General features: G+C 42.8%; 2 protein-coding genes across 2 annotated transcripts; one reads left to right on the top strand and one right to left on the bottom strand.

Moving 5' to 3' along the window:
- Positions 1 to 1,589: 1,589 nt before the first annotated feature.
- On the bottom strand, positions 1,590 to 4,956 carry LOC149320732 (leucine-rich repeat-containing protein 52-like). The gene is made up of 2 exons (XM_089500237.1): positions 4,311 to 4,956; positions 1,590 to 1,849 (listed from the first exon to the last, which is right to left on the bottom strand). Exons 1-2 carry the CDS (start codon positions 4,954 to 4,956, stop codon positions 1,590 to 1,592), a joined length of 906 nt encoding a protein of 301 aa, XP_089356363.1.
- A 489-nt stretch (positions 4,957 to 5,445) lies between these two features.
- LOC149320731 (leucine-rich repeat-containing protein 52-like) lies at positions 5,446 to 14,583 on the top strand. The gene is made up of 3 exons (XM_089500223.1): positions 5,446 to 5,461; positions 10,563 to 11,168; positions 14,324 to 14,583. The coding sequence occupies exons 1-3, from the start codon at positions 5,446 to 5,448 to the stop codon at positions 14,581 to 14,583; spliced, it is 882 nt and encodes a 293-aa protein (XP_089356349.1).
- Positions 14,584 to 17,363: the final 2,780 nt, after the last annotated feature.

The raw sequence follows: 17,363 nt of genomic DNA, 5'->3' as shown, positions 1-17,363 counted from the left end.
TGCTCTCTTACTCCTCTGGTGTTAAATCCAGAACAGTACTGTCTGGGTTGTTTTAAATCTCCCCAAATATTCACATGTCTCTTCCCTCCACTGGCTACCATTTCAGGCCATAGTTCATTATAAGCATTTGGTCCTGGTATTTAAAGCCATGCACTTTAACCTCCCCCAGTATTTGGCAGCTCGGCTAGCATGATATGTACTATCCAGAAATTTAAGGTTTACAGACAACAGATTATTGGTGGTTCCACCAATGCGTACGACTCTGTCAAGGCTGTGAACATTTCAGGATCTGATCCCACATTTATGGAACGGCACTTCCAGCTGGAGGAGGCTCTTACACACTTTCGTAAAGGGTTGAAGACCTTCCTCTTCGATTAGCTGGATATCTGAATTGCTGAGTGTGCTTAAAGTGGCTGAGATGGGTAGTGGCTGATAAGGAGTTCTTCTAGTATATTAGCATATTATTTGAGCAGTTTAGCATTTAGCATTTATATGGTCTGTGTGTTATCATCTGTTTTTGATTATATATGTTTGATGTTTCACCCTTTGGTGGAAAGATTGTTATAAATAAATGTTATTATTATTATGAAATTTATTTGTGCTTTGTATATATACCTTATGCACATAGCCCAAAGGTAATTTTATACACAATATTTTAAATAATTTTGTGCACGAAACAAAGTTTGTGTACACTGAACCCTCAAAAAGCAAAGGTGCCACTAGCTCAATCGCCTATGTGGACCTTGGAGTTTATCACAAGGAGGGCCAGAAATCCCGTGCAGAAACAGGATTTTACAGTCCGGGTGTTGTTTGTCAGATGCGTTGACGTGAAAGAGAAATAACACAAAAATAATCCCAATGGAAAGCTCCTTTCTACTTTCGTAATTTAGCGAAAGTAAAAAGGAACTGGTTTTGATGACTTTGTGTTTGGGTTATTTTTTGCGTTATTTCTCTTTCATGCAAACGTTGTCTGAAAAACATCCTGCAAATGTGGGGTTTTTCCACTTTCTGCTCAGGTTAACCTTGAACGTTGTCTGTTTCTGCACTGGATTCGCCCCTTGTGATAAACTCGAATGTTGGATTTTGGAATATTTCTTAAGTCTGAGTAAAGGGTTGGAAAGCAAGTTGCTAAGTAAAGCTATCTAAAGGGGCCTGAAAGCAAGTTGCCTAAGGTGGTTGAGATGGGTAGCAACTGATATTGTTTTAGTATTGTAGTACTTTATAGTTCATTTTTGATTGTATATGTTCTGATGTACCACCCTTTGGTGAAAAGAGTGTTATAAATAAATGTTGTTGTGTTGTTGTTGTTGTTAAGTGCTTGGAGAACCAACTGGCCCCTTCAGGACTTCCTCCCTGCTTGGTTTCCCTCTCCTTACTGATCGAAGGTGATAGATTCTTTCCCATGTTCTGTTAACTAAAAGGGGGGAATATGGGAATGACAAAACCCTCCGCTGAAAAGTGGGGAAAGAAAACACAAAAGAATGAGATTCTGAAATTTTGCAGTTGATATGTTGCAGTATATGATCCAAAGGATTGATGGCAATGTCACATGATATGTTGATACTGCCAAGAGACTCAGAACTGCCTTTCTATATCCTTCTGTACTCTCGCTCATCTGAATCATCCTCTGTCTTATATATGGGGTGGTAATATAACACAGAGATTACCCCCAACAGCCAAGCTGCTATAGCTCCTCCCGCAAAGAAGGCGCAGGTAAGCATAGCATTTATGATGTGATCTTTCGATTCATACTGAGGAAGGCATTTACCATGGAGAAATTGTTCTGTCCTCAGGAGTGGCACACCTTTTAATTCTTCATCTGGTCCACGGCAAGTAGTAGCGTCAGGATCTGCAGGGCCAAACACACAAGACCAGTCATCACAGGCAATGGTTTGCACAACTGCTACACATCTATCATTGGATTGCTTCATCACTCACCAAAGGCCAGCAACACAGGGATCAAACTTGGGAGAGAATCAAAGAGTCTGATTCAGCAGCCAGAAGCCCCAACCTCTGTGGCTAAAGAGCAGGGATTCTGGGTGCCGAAAACCAAAGACTGAGGACCGTGGCTTTAAAGAAACAACGGCAACTCAAGAAAAGCCAGAGTCAAAATGCTCAGCTGGTCTATGGACCTGGCATCACACAAAGGCAATTTCTAGACTTGAGCAATTTTAGCTGACTGCTATTTTCGGAAACAAGAAAAAGGAGGCTACAGTTGGATTTTCTTATGCACAGATTCTTTATTCACGGATTCAAGCATCCACGGCTTGATAGTGTTGTATATATAAAAATTCCAAAAATCAAATCTTGATTTTGCCATTTTATATAAGGGACACCATTTTACTATGCCAGTGTATTTAATGAGAGTTCAGCACCCACAGATTTTGGGATCCATGGGGCAGCAGGAGGGAGAGTGCAGGGACCAAGCCGCAGCAGATACCATTTGGCAGAGCAGAGTCAGACTCTTTGATCACTGTATGTGATATATTTAAGGATTGGTAGAAACTGGAAGGAGGTACGGTAGCAACCGGCAGATGTTTATTGTATCAAAGCAAGTTTACAATTATAACAGAAAAGTGACAGTAAAACTGGATGGCTTAGGTTCAGGAGTGTAGCTGCAAAGTGAGATAAAATAATACTAATACTAATAATGATGTCAATAATTGTTTTTATCTCTCCCCCCATATAGTAGTCCTTTAGTATCCACTGGGGTTTGTTTCCAATACCAAATGGTAAAATTGAGGTTTGCTTTTTGGAATATATATATATATATATATATATATTAATATTTTCAAGCAGTGAATGCTTGAATCTGTGGATAAAAACTCTGTGGGTGTGGAGGGCTGACTGCAGTCCAGAAAGCAAATCTTCTGTGTAGCAAACTGTGAACTTATTGCAGAGAATACCAAGGTGTTAATAGGAAATATGAATAAAAGGCATCTGAAGGCAGAAGTGTCAATGTCCCCAAACAGCAGCTTGACCTAAACGATACCCCAACCATGAACTTTGTGGCTTTTCCTTCATTTGTTTCTTTATCACAACATACCCAGCCCTCTCTCCTCAGATCAGTTTGTTTCACCCATCCTCAACTCCACACCAGGCTCAAGTCCTCACCATTATCTGCTTCCCACCAGAGACATGCGCGAGACTGGATGTGAAAAGCAAAAGCACGATTGTATTGTTGTCATCTCATAATTGCACAACTGTGCAAAATTATATGGCACCATAGCGCGAATGTATCGATATTGGCAGAAAATGGGATAATGGCAGAATTGTGCTGGAAAAGAGCCAAGTGTGGTAATCTCCTGGGAAGTTTGAGTATTGGACCAAGGCTCCAGGGAGAGCAGGGTTTGAATCCTTGCTCAGCCATGAAAACTCCCTTGGACATGTCATGTTCTCTCAACCACAGGGGAAGAAATCTTGCCCAGAACCTGCTCCCTGATGACAAATTCGTTTTAGAGAGAAGCAACTGGAAGGCAGACAACAATGATCACCGGGGGGAGAAATCCCATGAAATTGGCAAATGCAAGGAACACCATGAAACTTTCTATCCCATGCGGTAGTCTTGTAAGGGAGCCAAGAAATGCCGGATAAGATTACACAATGCAATTACTGTATTAAAATACTAAACATAAACATAGAAACAAAACTGGAATTTTGCTTACTATACATAACAGATAAAAATTCAGAAGGGAAGCATTAAAAATATACATGGTCACTGCGGCAAGGATTCTTTATGCAAATAAATGGAAAATCCAAACTATACCGACACACAACAAGTGGTCAATTAAATTGATGGAGATGATGCAAAGGGATAAATTAACGAGCATTATTAAAGAAAACTCAACTAAAGATATTTGAGGAACAGTGGAGACTAGTTATAAAATACCAGAAAGAGAGATGGGGAGATAAGACTATTATAATAGACTGAACACCTTAGTTTCCATTTTTTTTCTGTAAAAAGAAATAGATAAGATTTACGATAAGCCATAGAGATTTATACATAGTTAGGAAGAGATTTGATATAAGTAAAATTTAGGAAAGAAGCATACCTTGGTGGGACGGTTATTAATAAAGCAAAGACTTGACGAGTGATACAAATGTTTATATTTATATTATTTTTACTCCTTTTTTCCTGTTTCTACTTGTTTTATGTTAATACTTTCTTTGGTTTAATAAAAACTTAATAATGATTTTAACAAATATTAAAAAAACATTTTAAAAATCCAGCAACTTATCAGATTCAGAAACAGGAGAGTGACTCAAGGGAGACGAAGCCATCCCATAGGCCACAAAGAAAAAAGCCTCACCTAATATTTGCCAGTTCACTTTTGGTTTCAGCAGCCAGTTGATAAATTCTAATAAGTCACAGTCGCATTGAAAGGGGTTGTCTATTAACCCCAAAGTATGAAGGTTATGCTGATCTCGGAAAAGATTAGGGCTAAGGTAGCTCACATTACAGGCACTGATATCCACGTATCTCAACAAGTGATTGAAAGTGAAAGAATGTTCCACAACCGTCGTCAGGTATGGATTGTGGGAGATATTCAGGAACAACAGACCGGTCAGCCTGGAGAACGTCCAGCGGCTCACATACATTATTTTGTTGAAACTCAAGTCCAGGTACGTCAGCTTTTCTATCCAAGGAAACTTGTACTCCCGGTTGATGAAGATCACATTGTGGCTGCAATCCAGGTAGACCAGTTCATTGAGAAAGGTCATCTCTAAGGGTGGCAATGTCCTGATATGGTTTTGAATCAAGATAAGCTCCCTGGTAATAGGTGGGAGGTCAGGTGGAACGTCTCTCAAGCCTACGTTGGTGCAATTGTACTTCCATTTGTCACAGATGCAGCCAGTGCGACAACCGAAGCCCATCTCTACCCACTGTACGGCCAGGAGAAAACCAACCCATAAAGGTGGAGGGCCACTAAATGTAGCTAGAGCTGGAGGGCCCATATCTCTTTTCTTCATGAGAGGGACCTCAAATGCTCCTGCTGGACCAACACCAGGTCACCTTGGTGGCTGTCTTCTTTATGATATCATCCACTTAGCCCACAAGGTAGAAACAATAAGGGGCCTGTACAGACAGGGCAAAATAAAGCTGCTTTGGGTCACTTTGGAGGTATGCTGTTTAAATGATGCATGCGTGCTAAGAATCCAGAAGCCCCACCAAGGGTCCTAAGGAATGGAGTGTGGCTTTGGTGCGGCTTCCGGACTCTTAGGACGCATACATCATTTAAACAGCATACCTCCAAAGTGACCCAAAGCAGCTTTATTTTGGCCTGTCTGTATGGGGCCGATGTGTTTACAGTCCTTCATAACAAGTGGCCATTTTTAGAGGCTTATTTTCCGCTCTTTTCTTTAATAGCCTTTGTAAAAAATGTCCACTCTCTTTCACATAACACAGATACAGCACTTTGATACCACTTCAGCTGTGATGGCTGCATGGTGAGGAATCCTGGTATGTGTAGGTTTGCAACTAGAATTAGCCAGTATGATGCAGTGGTTTGAGTGTTGGACTAGGAGACCAAGGTTCAGATCCCTATTTGGCCATGAAAACCCCCTAGCCTATGTGATCTTGGCAAGTCACACTTTTTCAGCCTCAGTGAGAGGCATAGACAATCCCTCCTCTGAAGAAGTCTTGCAAAAAAAACACACCAAGATAGGTTTGCCTTATGGTTGCCATAAGTCAGAAAGGGCTTGAATGCACACAACAAGAAGGTATGCAAAGGGATCTTGTAGCACCTTTGAGACTAGGTGTCCAGGACTGCAGCCAGCACTCACAGACACGCTGATAAGAGTGGCTTAGCCCAACAAGTGGAAGCAAACCACAGACCTTGCAAGGAGTAAGCGTGAGAGCAGTCCGAGAAGTCAAGCCAAGGTCAGGATACCAGAAGTCAAAGCAATCCAAAAGCCAAGCCAAAGTCAGGATACTGGGAGACAGAGTGGTCCAAACAGTCCGAGGTCAAAGCAGCCAGAAGATAACAAGGGTCCAGTCCAAGGTCAAAGCAACAAAGAATCAAAGTACAAGAAGCCAGTGCTAGTAGCAATCACACCAAGGGATCATGCAATAAACTCTGGCCAACAGTGAAGGTCTCTCAATAGTTTAAGTAAGGGAAACTCTCCCCCGTGCCACCTGAGGCTGGTTGGCTAATTGCCTCTCTGCAATCCTCTTGGATCTGTGCCTGCAAGCACTCTCAGCCCTTCTCTCTTGGAACGTAGGCACCTCCAGGCAAGCTTCCTCCCCAGAGTCACCACTAGGCTGTTGCACCATAGGAAGCCCCTCTCTAGCACTAGGACCTGGTTGGGCCTCCTCCTCAGGGGCAGGAAGAGTACAGCTGGGACCTGGCAGAGCAGGATTGCCACCTGGTGTAGCCTCAATCAGCTCTTGCTCTGGAGGAGGCTCATCCTCCTTCTCATCCTCCGAGAGCTGATCTTGGCTGGCCATGACAGTAGGGCTGAATAGACCACCCCTGAGGGTTGGCCTGCAGCAGCCCAATCTGGCCTTTCACCATAGGCACTGGGGCTTTTCAGCACTCCTTTGGCACTGCATCATTTGGACACAGTGCCAGAAAAGCTCTGTGACACCACCCACTGTATGTTGGGGAGTGCAGTGTCACGCTGGTATGGGGGTGGAGTTGGGGCATACATCATGTGGATACCATGCCCCACTCTGCCCCCATGCTGGGTTTGATGCTGGTCTGTACAGTCTGAAAGAAAGGAGCTGGCAGTATAGACCTGAGCCTACTTCCTCAGCAGCATGGGGTTGTGTGGATGGTCCAGGGGCAGACCTGTGTGTGAGAAAGGCAGTAGAAGTGCAAAATTTTGTGGGTATGGAGATCAGGTGACGTCCAGTTTTAACTATAGTCGTTGGGTGACAAGGCAGAAGAAATAATGTTGCCTAAAGCCAAGGATAGTAGATAACCATATGAATGAGATGTGGGATGTGGGGTGGGAACCAGAAAAGAAATGTGATGAACTGGCCAAGAGAGCCCTCATGGGTCTGGGAGGTTTAGCTAGTGTTTTAATGTGTAGTATGCCAGAAAATGTTCAGGAAAGGAAGAGGCATGAGGGACCATAGTGCAAACACGTGTTGGCTGCTGGAGCAAGCCCAAGAATTCCAGGGGGGGGGGGAATCTGCATGAGCTTTATTGTTGTTGTTTTGTTGTTAGCTGCCCTTGAGTTGGTTCCGACTCATAGAGACCCTATGGATGTGACATCTCTAAGAATCTTTTTTTGCCTTGCCCAGATCCTGCAAGCCTTTGCCCATAACCTCCTGATCTAGTCTAGCCATCTGGTCTGTGGTCTTCCTCTCTTTCTTCTACTCTCTACCTTTCCTTGCATTATTGTTTTTTTTCTAGTGACCCGTGACTTCTTATTATGGGACCAAAGTATGATAGTTTCAACTTGATCATCTTAACTTCCAAGGAAAGCCCTGGTCTGATCTGTTCAATAACCCATTTGTTTTTCTTCTTGGATGTCCATGGGATCCTAAGTACTCTTCTCCAGCACCACATTTCAAATGAATGGATTTTCTTTCTGCTTCCTTCACTGTCCAGCTCTTGCATCCATACATAGTAACTGGAAATACAATGGCCTGAACGATTTTGACTTTAGTGCTCAGTTGTATGTCTTTGCTCTTCAGTATATTTTCCAGTTCTTTCATAGGTGCCCTTTCCATTCCTATGTATTTTATAGATTGTAGCAAAACCTTTAGTTTCCTAAGGCTTCAGCCTTTCTTAAGGAAATAAAAGTATTAAATATCAAAAATGTCAAAGCCAAGCCTGTTAGGGTCTAGCTTTAAAACAGCAGAATAGCAGAAATGTGCCTTTGTCTAACTAGGGACTATCACACGATGGAAATCGGGGGTTTAAAAAGGCATTTCCCCAGGGCATTTGTGCAATCGCAGGAAAGATTTTCTCACAACATTGTGATTAGAGAGCACTTATCCCAGGAAGAACCAGGAATGCTCCAGCAACAAATCATTCATGGGGAAATCCTTGAAAGATTTGTTGCTGGAGCATTCCTGGTTCTTCCCAGGATAAGTCCTCTTTAATTGCTATGTGTAGGAAAATCCTTCCCACGATCGCGCAAATGTCATGGGAAAATGCCTTTTAAGGCTCTCAATTTCCCCCCATTTTTCCACCATACAATAAAGTCCTATGCTTTCCTAAGAACTGGGACTGACTCCAAAAGCAACACAAGTAGCTTGTACCTCAAACAAAAGTTTACTAATGGCTTTCATCTATATATACAGAGAGGCCTAATCTAGCTACTGAATAGTTCAGGTAAAAATAAATATTTATTTCACTATCTTTCCAAAGAAAGTTGAGAGAGGAGGAAGATGGAAACACAACAGTTCAGTTGAAATTATTTGAGAGAATGTTTATTTTAGCTTCCCTAAAAGGGCTCCTAAAAGTAGGGTTGCCATAACCTGGTTGCAACTGGGTTTTTCCCGGTTTTGGCTGCACCTGCCCGGTCACGGCACGGGTGCAGCCAAAAACCGGGAAAAGCCCGGTTGCAGCGGGGTTGCTAGGCAACCCTGGGGCCTCGCTGCCCTCCTCCTCCTCCACCGCACATGGTCGCGCGGAGGAAAAGGAGGGCAGTGAGGCCTGGGGCGGAGGAGGCTGCAGGGAGGCGGCGCCTCTTGGGCGCAGCCGCGCCAACCTCCCCGCCTCCCTGCAGCCTCCTCCCTCCTTCCTGGCCTCCGCGGAGGCCAAGAAGGAGGCAAAGCCCCGGCCATCGCCGCCGGCCTGCTCGCCTCCTTCCTGGTCCCTGCGGGGGCTAGGAACGAGGCGAGGCCGCAGCGATCGCCGGTGGGCTCCTCGCCTCCTTCCTGGTCCCTGCGGGGGCCAAGAAGGAAGCGAGGCCGCGGTGATCGCCGGCGGGCTCCTTGCCTCCTTCCTGGTCCCTGCGGGGGCCAGGAAAGAGGCGAGGCCACGGCAATCGCCGGCGGGCTCCAGGCGGGGAGGGAAAGCCTCCTTAAGTGGAGGCTTTCCCTCGCCGCTTGGCCTCCGCTCCCCACCGCGATCGCGAGGTAAAATGTAGGACATAATTTTCAAATGTAGGACACTTTTTTTTTGTGTGTCCTACATTTGAAAATATTGTCCTACATTTTTCCCGGTTTGGAGGTCCAGCACTATGGCAACCCTACCTAAAAGGAGCTCTGGTGACGCAGTAATTAAATGCCTGTACTACAACCACTTGCTCAAAACCATAAGGTTGTGAGTTCAAGACCAGCAAAAGGGCTCAAGCTTGACTCAGGTTTGCATCCTTCTGAGGAAGTCGCTAAAATGAGTATCCAGATTGTTGGGGGCAATTAGCTTACAGTTGTAAACCACTTAGACACTGCTAGTTTGATATGAAGCGGTATATAAATCAAGCTGTTTGTTATTTCTGTTTGTTTGAGATTGACCTAAATCACAAGGTTAGTTGGAATGAGGGGGGAGGGGGAGAATTTGCATGCAGGAAATCCCTATCTATCTAAGCAGGGGGAAAGAGAATGCAAAAATCTTCCATCAATTCCAAGTGCTGGTTTTGACCTATAAAACACTATACAGCTTGTGTCCAGGCTATATGAAGGACCATATCTCCTTTTATGAGCCCACCAGAGTGTTGAGATCATCCCGAGAGGCCCTTCTCTAAGTCCCACCACCGTCTCAGGTGCATTTGGTGGGAACAAGAGAGAGGGCCTTCTTGGTGGCTGCTCCCAAGCTTTGGAACTCCTTCCCTAGAGAGGCAAGGATGGCTCCCTGATCTCCTTTCAATGGCTGATAAAAATATGTTTCTGCTGTCAGGCTTTTTCAGACTGACAAGGGTTTAAATGCTATGGAATTCAGATTTTAGGGTTTGTGTAGAGTTTTTAATACGTTTTAAAAGGCATACTTGTTTTAACTTTTAAAATTGTTTAATTGTTTTATTAATGTTGTATTTATACATTCTTAATGCTTTTTATTGCTTGAAACTGCATTGTTTTAAATTTGCTGTACACCGCCTTGAGTCCCTATACTGGGGAAAAGGTGGGAATACAAGTAAATAAAACAACAACCCTTCCTTCCTACTTCCTCCCTACTGCACCTCATACATCATCTTCCGGCAGGCTTACCAAAATGCTTTTTAACTTGTAAATTTTAAATGATAAATTTTAAGTATGGATTGGTTTAAGATATGTAAAGTTTGTCCTTTTAAATTGCATGTATGTCCTTTTAAACTGATGTGTATTTTAACTGATGTGTTTTAACTGGTGTGGTGTGTTCATTAATTATTGTTGTGCCCCACCTCGATCCATGGGGAGAGTTGGGTAAGAAAATTGTTGTTGCTGTTGTTGTTGTTGATACCAAGGGCCCACTGTATTCAAGTTCAGTTAAAACACTCCCTGTGTGGTAAGGTAGCAACATCCCTTTCCCTTGGCGACCCAAATGGGTGATATCATAAAGGGAAGAGACAGCCACTGAGATATGCAGTAAGATGGATCCAGGAGCATCATTTGGAGACCTGTGAATGAAGGAAGAGAGACAGCAGGATGAAGTCTCTTTTTTTGCATCCTGTTTGTTGTTCTGCAGCTTTATGGGTGAGTTTTCTTCTCCAGATCCCGATTCTTCTGGCGGACCCCACTTGTCCAGCCATCTGCACCTGTGTAAAGTGGGAAGTGAACTGCCGAAGAAAGAACTTATACGAACTTCCAACCAACATGCCACCGACAACCAGACAACTGATTCTGGCTGAAAACCATTTTCTCAACATCCCACCCTTAGAAATCAGCTATCTGAATGAAATCAACTTCTTGGACTGGAGCCACAATGAATTAGAAATGGACTGGGAATTCATCTTTCCGGGCATCGACAAGCTGTCCCACCTGGACCTCAGCTACAACCGACTGAGCTCCATCTCTCCCCACACTTTCTCAGGACTTAGAAGGCTGATAATGCTGAATCTTTCAGGCAATCCCTACATTAAATATCTCGATGGATATTCCTTTGCTAATAACCACTTCTTGACCTATTTGGATATCAGCGATTGCGGCTTGGTAAACATCACTATCACAGTCTTCTTAAAAATGCCCAATGTTCAGGCTTTGGGGATGAAGCATAATCCTTGGAACTGTGACTGTGCATTATTGGATTTTATCAAATGGATGAAACGTCCATTGGATAATAGGATATTACTAGGTGAGATTTTTCAGTGTGATAAACACATCTTCCTTAGAGTTCTATGGAATGATATCTTCTATCATTGGGAACATAAATGTTTTGAATTTCATTCAAATATATATATACATATATATGTGTGTGTGTGTGTATATATATAAATGGATTTCAGAATATCTGTATTTGCATATATGTACATAATGATATCTCATAGAGATAGGACCCAAATCTAAACACAAAATTCATTTATGATTCATATACACCTAATATACACAGCCTGATGGTAATTTTAAACAGTCTTTTCAAACAATTTTGTGCATGAAACAAAGTTTGTATACGCCAGTGTTGCCGATTTCCAGGGAATTCCCCCGAATCTGGAGAATTTCATTAATTTCTTTCTGGGGATTTTGAATTAATAATAATAATAATAATAATTGGGGAATTCCAGGGATTTTGGTAAAACATTCTGGGGATATATCTTCGGGGCTTGTTAGCAACACTGGTATACGTTGATCCATCAAAAGTCAAAGGTGTCACTATCTCAACCACCCATGAAAAAAGTATTGGTTTTTGGAGTATTTCAAAATTCCAGGTAAAGGAGGCTCAACTTGGACTTGTAAACACTGGATAGCTCCTTTGAATCAATCCATGTCTGACCATGGTTCTCTCCTGTAGAATTTTGGGATTTGTAGTTTCATTAGGGATTTAGAATGTTCAGCCAGAGAGATCTAGTGTTTCCCAAACTACAAACCCCCGGATTCCATAGGATGGAACCATGGTATAGTACCCATGTCTCAGGCTCTAGATCCTCTCCTCCTGATCTCAAGGCATGGGAGTCTTAGGGCAAGAGAATGGAAAAGTGTGTACTTATATGTGTGCATTTGTGTGGGTGTATTCTCATTTGGAGGCCTTTAAACAGAGGCTGAATGACCATCTGTTGGGGATGCTTCGATTGAGAGTTTCTGCATGGCAGGGGGTTTGGACTGGATCACCATCCTCTGGGGCAGCATATTCTACTCTCAAACAGCTTTTATCATCATGCATTTCTTCCTAATGTTTCGGTCTCTTTTCCTGGAGTTTGCATCCATATGATCCATTGCCCTGTGTCCTAGTCTCTGGAACAACAGAAAAAAGCTTTCTCTATCTTCACTATCCTTTCAAATATTTAAACAGGGCTATTATGTCACCCCTTAACCTTCTCTTCCCCAGACTAAACATATCCATTTACCTATGCTGCTCCTCACAGGGCATAGTTTCCAGACCTTTCTCCATTTTGGTCGGTCTCCTCTGGATACACTCCAGCTTGTCCACATCCTTCTTGAATTTTGTTGCTCAGAACTGGACACAATATTCCACGTGAGGCCTGACGAAAGCAAAATAGAGTGGTACTACTATTACATCCCTCAGTCCAGACACTACACTCCTATTGATGCAGCATAGAATCATATTGACTTTTTAACTATTGTTGACTCATGTTCAGCCTGTGGTCCACTAAGACTCCTAGATCCCTTTCCATGTTCTGTCACCAAGCAAGGTGTCACCCATATATCCTATATCTATGCATTTCATTTTTTTTTCTGCCTGTGTGCTACCTTGCATTTCTCGTTGTTGAAATTCATTTTGTTAGTTCTGGCTCAGCTCTCTCTTCTCAGCTTGAAAGGGCTTTACTGATATGCCAATTGTTCCTGGAGATTTATTTCTCCCAAGTGCTTTGAGGGGGCCTTCTCCATTCTGCTTTCTTAAACTGCAAGTTCATCTTCAGAGGAATCTTGCTTGAAGGAATCTTTCATAATTTAATCTCCTTTATATCATTCCTTAACATACTACTGCCATCAACTTTTTATTTGTCCTGATTCCCCTTTACTGAAAGTTATAAACACAGGTTATTGCTAAAACAAAAGCACAATTCTTATTATAAACAATTGTGGGCGGAAATAGAACTGGCAGCAAATACAAATGATTCAACAGAATTCTGGCAATTGGTGGCAAGTAAATTAAAAATATAAACAGTGGTTGGTTGACCTTCTGTCGGGGATGTTTTACCTTTCAACCCGGGTAGATGACCACTGGGGAAACTTCCACCTCAATTACCCCCTCCAGACAAGAAAAAAGTCCCTGAGAGTCCCAGGCACTGTAACTGTACAATCCAATTTTATTTTGGAGATTCAGCTAGTATTATGGTGTCGTCTGTGTATCTTAGATTGTTGATATTCCTATAATGTAATATTAACATTGAACTGGTACTATACTTCCCCCCCCCCCCCCAAAATAATAATAATAAGGCAAGCTCGGTGGAAACTGGTGGCAAGCTCTGAAATGTTTATGAGTCTAGATGTGAGATGTGATCACTGGAAGGAGAACACAAGAGTGGGGAAGGGGGGAAATCCAGAATATTTAAAGAAAGAATTTGGATGCAAACCTGGGAATAGAAAGATAAAATCAAATCAAAACATACTGGAAAATCTTGATACTTCCAGAGGCTTTCCCCCTAACTGGATGAGCCTGATGATTGTTTCTTGTAAAACAAACAAACAACAACAACAACAACATTTAAAAACTGCAGCGCAAATGACTTCAGGATCATGAACTGTCTTTCATCTATGTTGGGACCTAAGAATAGCTAGGCTTTTTGACCTAGGCAGTTCTAGAGTGTTTTTACAATAAACTAGAACTACAATAACAATTACAATAGCCAATAGAAATATTAACTCTATTGCCACCCTGCATCCTGGCAAAGTTTGATCCAATTTGTCACTTTCTTTGGGTTTCTAAAACAGCAATCTGATTACATACCCCCCACCATTTCACAGATGAAAATGGGGACAAATGGAGAAGGTGCGGCAGTTTGCCTTTACCTGAGTCTACTGGGAAGGGCAAGCCAATGCCCTCCTCTTCTCCTTTCCACCTGGTTGAGTTGAGCGCAAGCCACTTTTGCACGTTGAAATTGCTTTGCAGCAATTGAAGGAAGCGGGGGACGAAGGGGGAAAATGAGAGGAGGAGAAAGAATCAGAGACATTCTAAAAGGAGCTGTAAAAGTGGGACAACGGAGGATTAAATGTGACTGTCCCTGCCAAATTGTGATGGTTGGAGGGTATGCGATTATAGAAGTACCAGCCACAATTTAAAAAGTTGACTGTGTATCTGTTCTCATTTGTGGGTGTTTTCCCCCCCTACAGATCCAGAGGAAACATTGTGCCTCATGCCAGAAAGTGTTCTCGGTGTACCACTCATGGAGGCAGAAAAAGCAGTGGAAAAAACATGCCTTTTAAATGTGGACTTGTACGTTCTCATAAATTCAGGTCTGATTGCCTGCGGTGCCTTTTTGGGAGGAACTCTTGCAGCTTGGCTGCTGGGCTTAGTTTCAATTTTGTATTACCACCCTATATTTAAGACGGAAAATGATTTAGAAGACGAAGGAGAGTACAGGGGGATTTAAAAATGGCTCATTTGGACTTTTTGGAAGGAGCATCAATCAGCACCTTGCTTTCGTCGCAAAATCCTTGAACGGGACATTTAGGCCATTGCCAAGGAAGACCAGACTTTCCTCTTTATAGTTAACAGATCAGGCAAAATAAAAATAAAATTTTGAATCAACTTGAGGTGTCAGGAACTGGGATGACAATAGTGGCGTCACTAGGGCTGGTGTCACTTGGCGTGTTAACTCATAGGGTCACACACCCCCATGGACTTCCTCCCATTTCACACCATACAGAATCCTTTTTTGCACTAATGTTAGTCATAAGTCGTGATTCCTGTATACCACAGAACGTACTGCTAATGGTTGTGATATAAACAACTAGCAAAATTAAAATTATACCTTCAAATTACAATACCATACGCACAACCTAAATGTATTTACATATACATAGTGAAGATTTGGTTAAAATGTGATGTTTGTTAAAGAAAATTTTAAAAGAATGTAAAAAATTACTTTTTTTCCATTTGAAATATTTAAATTTTAAATTTAAAAAATTATGGGGGCCCTCCTTTCTCCTCCCAGCTGAGCTTCACCCCACTCCCACCATCTCTTAAAGCCTTTTAAAGGGAAGCAGATGAATGGCACAGCCCGTTTCTGCCAAAAGGTAGGTGTTTGAGGAACAGTGGTGTTACCCACTTTCAGGGAGTCACCTGGTGTGGTCTGAAACCTCTGCATGCACCTAGTGACACCACTGGGTGACACTGCTGGAGGGCATGGCAGAGAATATGGGAAAGTGGGTGTTATGGGGTGGAGGAAGTGCCAAAACCACAAAGCTCAGCACAGCATGCAGAAAGAAACCACACAAAAAGGCTAGGGTGGTTCTCCTAGCACTTGCTCACTTCGCATTTTATTGCCCGTGGCTCGTAAGCCATGATTAAAACCAGAAGAAAGCAACTTCAGCGATAATTATTGAACGACGACAGCTCAGACTTTTATCTGCTGTGTCCCCCAAGTGTGGTTAGGGAGTCCCTTTTAACTGATGGGGAAAACCCATCAGTGAGCTCACAATCACACTAGTCACCAATTGTGAAATGTTGCTGCCAAAGCAGTTACGATCTTGGCAGTCACGTGATGTTAGTGTCCCCTCCTCTCCAATCGTCTGCCCCTGATATTCCCCCTCCAACTAGCTATTCACAAGCAGGCTGATTCCTGTTGTTGTTGTTATCACCGTCATCTATTTCCTTATTTTTTAAAAAACTTAAACCACAGTAGCAGAGCTTTCAAAGTGTGTGAAAAAAATGAAAATAAAAACAAACCCCCAAAGACCTGCTGGGTAGGACACAGGTCAGGGAAGTGGGATTAAGGCAGAGTCGGGAAGAGAGAGTGTTGAAGACATGTCAAGATGTGCAATAATGGCTTTTCACAAAGAGGAATAATTATGTTTTATTAAACATGCGCAATTGCGCATGAGAACAGGGCTCCTGTGATAAAGTCCTCTAAACCAGTACTTCTCTACTTTTGGTTTTCCAGATGTTTTAAACTTCTGCTCCCAGAATCTCTGATCATTTGCCATGATGGCTGTGGCTTCTGGGAACCGAAGACCAAAACATCTAGAACAGATGTTGAGAATGTCCCAGCCATTCAGCAGAGCAGATGCTCATGCACAGACATTCATCTACACTGTAGAAATAATGCAGTTTGATACCACTTTATGAGTTCTATAGCTTCATCCTGGGAGTTGTAGTTTTGTAGCACCAGAGCACTTTGGCTGAGAGTACTAAAGAGCATGTAAAACTAAACATCCCAGGATTCCACAGAACAGAGCTATAGCACTTAGGCTGTTCCTGCACTGCAGAATTAATGCAGTTTTATACTGGTTTAACTGCTGCGGCTTCATCCTATGGAAATCCTGGGATTTGTAGCTTGTTATGGCACCAGAGCTCTCTGGCAGAGAAGGCTAAATATCTCACAAAACTATAAATCCCAGGATTCCATAGCATTGGGCCATGGCAGTTAAAATGGTTTCAAACTGGATCGTTTCTGCAGTGTAGAAGTAAATATGAAGTGATGTCAAACCTACCGTATATATTTCTAAAGTGTAGATACACGAACTTGTGTGTGTGTTGCATTTACAACTTAATGACACTCCAGTGAGCTCAAGGCAGTACACTCCTCCCTCCACATTTGTGGCTTTGACTTTTGTGGATTTGATTATTCACAGATTTTAATATGTCCTCTCTAGGAATATCTAGGAGGTCCTCCAGCGCAACTCTGTGGTCAACTTTAACCAAAAGCCGCACTGAAGGACCCAGAGATTCCTAGAGAGTACACTCTGCAAGGCATTTGTAGCTCCTCCAGTGCAATTCTATGGTCAATGTCTGGCAAATGTTGACCACAGAGGTGCACTGGAGGACCTAGAGATTCCTAGAGAGGTGTCCTCTCAGGTAAAAACATAGTGTTTTTGTTATTTGCGGTTTTTCCACATTAACTGTGCCCCTAACCTCAGCGAATCTGGAGTGACCAGTGTATTTAGGACTTGTCTCCTTCCCAATCCAATCCACACAACCCTGCGAGGTAGGCCAACCATAGAAAGACTGAGAGCGAGGCTGCATCCAAACTGCAGAAATAATCCAGTTTGGCCTTGCTTTAACTGCCATAGCTCAATGCTCTGGATCCTGGGAACTGTAGTTTTGTGAGACATTCAGCCTTCTCTGTCCGAGAGCTCTGGGATTCCCAGGATTCCATAGCACTGAACTGGATTGCTTCTGCAGCGTGGATGCTGCCTTAGAGAACGATTC

The sequence above is a fragment of the Sceloporus occidentalis genome, unplaced genomic scaffold (assembly GCF_023333645.1).
Source record: "Sceloporus occidentalis isolate IW3139 unplaced genomic scaffold, rSceOcc1.0.p SCAF_1, whole genome shotgun sequence".
Classification (NCBI taxonomy): Eukaryota; Metazoa; Chordata; class Lepidosauria; order Squamata; family Phrynosomatidae; genus Sceloporus; species Sceloporus occidentalis.
Note: the sequence above shows the minus strand (reverse complement) of the source record. Positions and strands in the feature narration are given on the sequence as shown.